The sequence below is a fragment of the Olea europaea genome, chromosome 6 (assembly GCF_002742605.1).
Source record: "Olea europaea var. sylvestris chromosome 6, O_europaea_v1, whole genome shotgun sequence".
NCBI classification, from domain to species: Eukaryota; Viridiplantae; Streptophyta; class Magnoliopsida; order Lamiales; family Oleaceae; genus Olea; species Olea europaea.
Genome location: NC_036242.1, coordinates 9,919,841 through 9,927,240, shown reverse-complemented (window position 1 = coordinate 9,927,240; position 7,400 = coordinate 9,919,841). Strand labels below are relative to the sequence as shown.

The window sequence follows — 7,400 nt, the reverse complement described above, 5'->3', positions numbered from 1 at the left end:
TCATTAAAATGAGCTCGAAACGAGGATCAAATATTAACAAGGTGACGTCTTAAGATGAAACCTCAAATTTTAATATCATCGTATGTTAATTCCTCTTTGTCCCTTTAATTTTGTACATACACTCGATTAATTTCTAATTCAATGCCCCACTAATTCGATCTGCATCCAGAGGATATCATTTTCCTTTTTATTTTTATTTCTTTAGTTGACTTTGTGGTTGGAAAATTTTATTTGTACACTCTAGTCTTCATTGCGGCCCCTCCTCATGTGAGGGGTGTGCATTTAGCAAATCTCCGTAGTAGTTAGTTGCTTCACTAGTTTGAAGTTTCCACCTAGATTCCTTCATAAGCAAAAGTTTCTGTTTAATATAAATAAACCCGTAATCAGATGCACTCGAGCAATTTAAATTATAGCCAAACATGAAGGTAAGCCATTAACAATTTTTCCAAGAAATTAATGAACTTTCTGTCAAGTTATAATTAACGTTGTCTTTTTACTTTTCTGTCTCTATTTTTTTTTTTTTTAAAATTATAATAGACACAGTGTTGAGAAATAAGTTTAGAATGGATTCATTGATTTTGGTTCGAATTTATTTTCAGCAAAAAATAGTGATCAAGGTGACAATGCGAAGTGAAAAAATGCAATCTAAAGCCATGCAGATTGTTGCGGCTGAACCAGGTATGCACATATTAATCCATAACATTTTGTACGTATTTTTCTATAATATTTTTGTTTATATTATTTCGAATTGTGGTTCAGGGGTGATCTCGATGACTATAATAAAGGATGATGAAATGGTTGTAACTGGAGAAGGAATTGATGCTGCTTGCTTGATTATGTCTCTCAGGAAGAAATTTTGCTATGTGGAAATTGTAAGCGTGGAAGAAGTGAAGCCTCCACCACCTCCGCCTCCACGTCCACCTCCACCTCCTCCACTGTGTCCACCACCGTGCCCACCTCCATGTCCACCGTTCCAGCCTCTACCTTGTCCGCCGTACCCACCATATTACTGTCCGAGTCCATGCCAAGCATATGTTGTATGTCCAGTCAATGATCCAAATCCACCTGATTGCTCCATCATGTGATGGAGCAATTTTCAGGTAAATGAATTACCAGTAATAGATGTTTTGAAATTAAAATAAATGTTCATTTTAGGACCAATTTAAAACATGCTTGCAGTAAGAGTTAATCGACCAGATCTTTAAGAAAATTGAGACTTGGCAGTCGTACATGAACAAGAAGCCTATGTTGGCAAGGGGTAGAAACATGCCGCTAGCCTTGTCAATACGAGTTTCCTTCTCGTATGACCGCCAATCTAGATTTTCTTAGAAATCTGGCCGAAGCTCAATGGTGGGTCTAGGATTTTGAGTCAGCACGGGCGGCTATTGACCGTTGACTGTCGACCACAATAAAATTTTAAGAACCTATTTGATTTCCCTTTTTTGTGAAAAATACATTTTGGAATAATGATTTGATGTAGAATGTGCGGTTAAAAATAAGGAAACATTTTGAATTTGAATGTAATATTATTTTATTGAAGAATATATTGTTGAAAATAAAAAAAGATAAAAATGTATTTTCAAATAAATGGAAATCAAATAAGGCCTAAAATTTAAGTATAACAATTATTTGTTCAAATTGAACATATATAATTCTACTATAAGAATAAACCGTACTCACTAAATAACATTGTTGCCAACTTTTGTATAATTCAAAGGAAGAGCACACGTTCGAATCTTTACAATTGCATTAAAATCACCAAAATCTAGCACATATTATTTTGTTAAATTTAGTGTCAAAATTCGAGAAGTGCCATAATGGTTAAGTTTTCAATAATCATAACAAGAGCTCACAAATTTGAATCACCTTTGATCACTCCTTATTGCATTAATTTTTGTAAAAATTGTATATGCAAGCTCTAACCAACTTAGTAAGAAGAGAAGTTTGAAATTAAAATGAATTACCATAATATATGCTAAAAAATTATCTATTGTCAAAAAAAAAAAAAAAAAAAAATGCACTAAGTGGATCCAACATGCACGGCCACAATTGCTAGCAATCTGCTGGATCCGCCACTAACGAAACTTATTGCTTGTGATGGCTTGTGTTGACTTAGGGTGTGCTTTGTTTAGGCGATGCATAAGTAAAGCAATTTGTTTGGGTATGTTGGATCCCTGTTACTAGGTCAAGAGCAGGGATCCTTCTCAGCATAGAATTTCGTCGCTCTATAGGACTAAATAAATAGATTGTTTGAGAATGTAATGTACACTGGGCATAATTAGCTCAATTTTTAGGGTTCACATTCAACATGCAGGTACCATAATATACTTACAAGTAGTTGGCCTATTTATATACTAATACTATGTCAAAATTAAACAACTTAATTTACTTAATGCATATTTGTTTTAAATATATGAAACTTCGAGCCTCAATAAATTCCTTTTGGGTTGACATTATTTATTTTTATTTAGAAATGGCTCACTACCGATGACTTCCAACTTTTAAATTATAACATGTGATGCATAACTTCCACTTAGTTGCATGTTAGGTTGGCTTGATAATTAAGGGACCAGTACTCGTCGATCTCCTAGAAGATGAAATCATTTTATTAAGTTGTTATACTAAAATAATAATTCTTTCTCGTCTCTTCAATTATTGAAAGAAAACTATGGATTAAACATGAACCAATTTGCATAATGAAATTTATATTAAAGTTGTTGACATGCTGAAAATAAGTAAATAATGCACATCGTGTTCAAATGTAGCCTTCGAGAATGTATTACGAAACAGCTATCTTTGTTTTTTTACGAACAAATTACATGTATGAGGTGTTTGATTTACTATCACCAATATGCATTTATTTATCGGATTATTATCTAAGCTATGCTGCCAAAGCAATTTATTACAGAGCAAATGTATAAAGTCAGTTTAACAATTTTAACTTCGATACATTCCTTAGCAGGAAAAGAAATATGACCATTGTGCGGACCCATATGGGCCACGTGGAGTCAAATTTTTAGGTTTTTCCCCCCAAAAAATAGTGTTTTGACTTTTTTACGATGACGTACTCATCACGGGAAATAAAATGAAATTGAAACATTGCGTTCTTATATCATTTTGAAGAGTGCATGGCTAATTTTTCGCTCGTTAATGACGTGCAAAAGGACCAGTCATAACAAAAGTTATGATGCAGTAAAGTAGGTCGTTTTAAACTAGTATTTCAATAAGATGTTAACTTTCAAAATTCGTCGATGGTCATATATTATCCGAATCCACAAATTGCCTACGTCATCAAGAAGCTCGTTTCGAGAATACATTGTAGTCATATTGAATGATCCAAACGGGTATTGAAAATAATTAAATATGTGTCAAACATAGGCCTTAAAGGAGGAGTCTAACTCGTATTTCTTTAAAAAAATCCAATTATTTAAATAACATTTATTATTTTCTCACGAAATTTTTACTGTAATTTACATCATTTTTTAAAGAAATCTTACATGGCATATGACTAAAAAATTTTAGGATCCTTATGAATTAAATGTAATTTAAATTACTTTCAAATTAAATTTAAATTTTATTTATTTCTTAGATTAAATGTGAATTTTATTTCAATTCATTTACTTCTTACATTCAATTTGATTCATTTGCCGTCAGCTCAAATGGTGAACAAAACTATATACGTAGCAAAATTCATCTAATAATATTGATAATGTTGACTTTGTGTAAAGTAGAATGATTATGGTTGATCAAGGTACTTGCAATAAGAATCGGGTCAAGAGCAGGGATCCTCCTTAGCATAGGAATCCCTTGCTCGAAGTCGATTGTTTGAATTCTTATGTCACGTCATAATGAAAAATTCACATCATAAAAATACCTCATCTTGTTCCAACCACGAATCCCATTCACCGGAAAACGCCACTGCCGCCCTAAATTTCTTCACCCATCACTATTAAAATCATTTAAAATATAATGTACATAGGGCATTAGCTCAATTTATAGGGTTCATCTTCAACATGCAGGTACCATAATATACATACAAGTAGTTAGCTATGTCAAAATTAAACAACTTAATTTATTTAATGCATTTTTTGTTTTAAATATATGAAACTTCGAAACTCGATAAATTCCTTTTGGGTTAACATTATAGGGAGGGTCGTGCTACACGAATATAGGGGTTGACATAACACACACATGAGGAGATCGGTATTATTTTATTCGAGAGAGACCCACGCCTCGGTTGTGAGTGTGATGTCATCCTTTGTGTCAAACATTATGTTCGTTTGACATTTTCCTTGTAGGGATGGCTCACCGCCCGCCAACGGCTTCCTACTTCTAAATTATAACATGCAATACATAACTTCTACTTAGGGGCATATTAGGTTGGCTTGACTATGAAGGGACCATTATTCTTCGATTGCTCAGAAGATGAAATTATTTTATGTAGTTCTTATACTAAAATAAGAATTCTTTCTCCTCTCTTCAGTTATTGAAAGAAAACTATCGATTAAACATGAAACAATTTGCATAATGAAATTTATATTAAATTTGAGGACTTGTTGTAAATAATGCATATCGTGATCAAATTTATTCAAATATATTAATCAACAAAATGAAGCTTCCATTAAACATATGCTATCTAGAACTTTATTTTTAATTGAGCCATAAAAATGATCACTAGGTATGAATTGGAAATGTATGGGACTGAAACTCCTTTAATTACTTAAGGGATTCCTCCACCTCCCATTCCACCGCCATAGCCAGCACCAAATCCAAATCCACTCCCAGATCCTCCACCCAATCCGCCTCCACCACCGAAACCTCCTCCTTCTCCTTGATCACCACCTCCAAGCCCACCACCAAATCCTTCTCCGAAACCAGAACCTCCCCCTAGTCCTCAACCACCACCACCACCTCCACCACCACCGCCACCTCCTAAATTCCAGTGATCAAAGAAGGCATTTTTATCATCGACAAAATCATTTGAGTCAACTAGCTTTCTCGCAGTGGTGGTGCAAATAAGAACCCCAAGAAGAACCAAGAGAACAAATTTGGAAGTCATCTCAATTTGTAAGTAAAAGATAGATTTTTTATTGATGACAATTTAGGACACAGAAAAGGGATTATATAGCTTGAATATCAGTTATTTGCATTAAAGTTTATTCTTGAATTAATGCGTGAATTAATGGGGGTCTCATTAACTTGGCGGTTACTAAGTACGTACTAATGATTTAATTTAATTTTTATAGTTATTAGTTAGTGTAACAGTAGATTAATTAGGCAATAATAGATGTTCATATTCCTTAGTGGTTTATACACATTCTCAGATCTTTCCAGGCGTTTGGCTATTTATGAAGATCACTGTAACTTATATATTATAGTGCAACAATTCATATTACACAGTAACTTAAATTTCCATTCCAATTTTCACGTGTTATTTTTATTAAGTTACCCAAACATTTATTTTCCTGTTTCCTTCCATTGTTGGTCATGCATCCCTATTTTTTTCCAAATTATATATAAAGAGAGATGATGGTAATTGTTGTTTGACAACTTTGAGTAATCCCGGCTCAAGGATCAGAAAGATTTTAAAAGAAAATGCAAGAAATGAGATTTTACTTGATGGGCATCCTTGGGCACGAAAATCAGCAAATATAAATTTGTAACACAAGGACTGCTGCAAAAATCTATCCCATTCGTAAATATTTGCCTGGTATTTGTGGCTATTGCTTATGTAAAAAGTTCGACACAATCAAAATAATACACATTGTACAACAAAAGTAAATATATACCCAGCCCACTAGAAGAAAATCTATAAAGGCAGCAACTGAACTCGTTGAACTCGTTTTCGGTTGGGGCCATGTAGACAACAAATACAAGACACATTCGCACACACGTAAGTCTAGTCCAACACACTAAGACACGCAAGCGGTCTGGAACGGTCTAAGAAAAGGTGTGGGAGCGGCTCAAAGGAGCGGGATGGCAAAGTTCGGAATCCGGTGAGACATTTGTAGCACGATTGTGTAATAATTACCAATCGCATTTGTTGATTACGTATGTAATCTTGATGTATTGCAAGAGAGTAAATGTAATGTATCGTTCGTATTTGTTCTAGTATTGAATCTTGCATTCAAAGATGCATTAGCTTTACAATGGTAGCATGGAAGAGTATTTATGGTAATACAAAGTGAATTGTGGCCTCGGATGGGAGTATACGTGGCATCATATTCTTGACCCATATATCTAATCCTAGACATCATTTTGACTTGATAGCCCACTTTACATTTATTAATTGGCAAAGCCACCACTTTGTTTGACAAGATTTGACACTTAAAGTTTATGATAGACGTCTCATCAATCATTCGGAGAAGATACTTGTGTAGAAAGATCTCTTGGAAGAAATGATAGTGAAGACGTTTCGGAAGTCTCAGCTTCGGCGCATGGGCCTCAGACTAAACCACTTCGGCCAATGCTCTTCTGACCTCATAATGCTAAGCTTCAATTAAAGTGTTAGGTCTGGTTGCCTTCCAAGGGCTTCAAGGCCTCGGCTACCATACTACGTGTTTCAATTTAAGTGGGCCAAGGGTTACAGTAGGTCGATCAGGTGGAACCACGTGTGACAAGGTGTAACAGAACAATTATTTACGTAAAAACAAAAATAGCAAAGAGCACACTCCTTCACTCATGAAAAATCAGTATCACATCCCCATACTCGGGGACTAGCTCAGAGTTCTTGGATCAAGTGTGTGCCCTACAATGTACTTGGGTAATTTGGTGGGTAATGGAACAAATAATTCACGAGGTGAAGACCCAATTTCGCCCATGTTTGATGGCATTATCAGAAAAAAAAATTTATATATATAAAAGTAGGAAAATGTTTTGAATATTTACTTACAAAATATTTTATTATGTGAATATGTAGTAGAAAATGAGTATGAGAATTAAAGAGTTTTCTTTTAAGTGAGACAACGGTGGTTTAGATTATACATTTTGATTTTCTTCGTCTTCTTCGACATAGCAGAAGACATTTGGGGTTCGGAACAACGAAAAGAAGGATTGAAGATGTAGTGTTATTGAAATTCTTTTAAAGAAGTGTTTTTATAAGAGCCCAACTATCGTACTTGGCCTAATTAACCTTTAAAATCTTTTGGATATTATAAGGAAAAAATTCATATCTAAAAGTTTAACTATAGCTCATTTCAAAAATAAGAAATAAAGTTCAAAATTTCAAAAATAAGATATTATTAAATTTTATTATGAAATTATTAATTAAAAAATATTATATTAATTAAATATATTAAGTTCACAAATTATCTAATTAATTGATTACAAATTATTTTCTGGATCACAGATCAAAAATTTTATAAGTCACAAATTATTTCTCGGTAATGAATTAAAAAATT

The 7,400-nt window shown here is 33.6% G+C and overlaps 2 protein-coding genes across 2 annotated transcripts; one reads left to right on the top strand and one right to left on the bottom strand.

The window, feature by feature from the left end:
* The first annotated feature begins 275 nt into the window (after nucleotides 1–275).
* Nucleotides 276–1,437, top strand: LOC111396489 (heavy metal-associated isoprenylated plant protein 47-like). Its single transcript, XM_023022913.1, has 3 exons — nucleotides 276–425; nucleotides 600–678; nucleotides 760–1,437. The coding sequence occupies exons 1-3, from the start codon at nucleotides 420–422 to the stop codon at nucleotides 1,083–1,085; spliced, it is 411 nt and encodes a 136-aa protein (XP_022878681.1). The 5' UTR covers nucleotides 276–419; the 3' UTR covers nucleotides 1,086–1,437.
* Nucleotides 1,438–4,720: 3,283 nt separating this feature from the next.
* LOC111395130 (glycine-rich protein 5-like) lies at nucleotides 4,721–5,059 on the bottom strand. Its single transcript, XM_023021142.1, has 2 exons — nucleotides 4,912–5,059; nucleotides 4,721–4,863 (listed from the first exon to the last, which is right to left on the bottom strand). The coding sequence occupies exons 1-2, from the start codon at nucleotides 5,057–5,059 to the stop codon at nucleotides 4,721–4,723; spliced, it is 291 nt and encodes a 96-aa protein (XP_022876910.1).
* Nucleotides 5,060–7,400: the final 2,341 nt, after the last annotated feature.

What these genes read in the sequence shown, in the direction of transcription:
- LOC111395130 (XM_023021142.1), bottom strand. Translation starts at nt 5,059, where the DNA reads ATGACTTCCAAATTTGTTCTCTTGGTTCTTCTTGGGGTTCTTATTTGC. An exon ending in AGGTGGCGGTGGTGGTGGAG is followed by an intron (nt 4,864 to 4,911) that starts GTGGTGGTGGTG and finishes GTTTCGGAGAAG; the next exon opens with GATTTGGTGGTGGGCTTGGA.
- LOC111396489 (XM_023022913.1), top strand. An exon ending in GATTGTTGCGGCTGAACCAG is followed by an intron (nt 679 to 759) that starts GTATGCACATAT and finishes ATTGTGGTTCAG; the next exon opens with GGGTGATCTCGATGACTATA.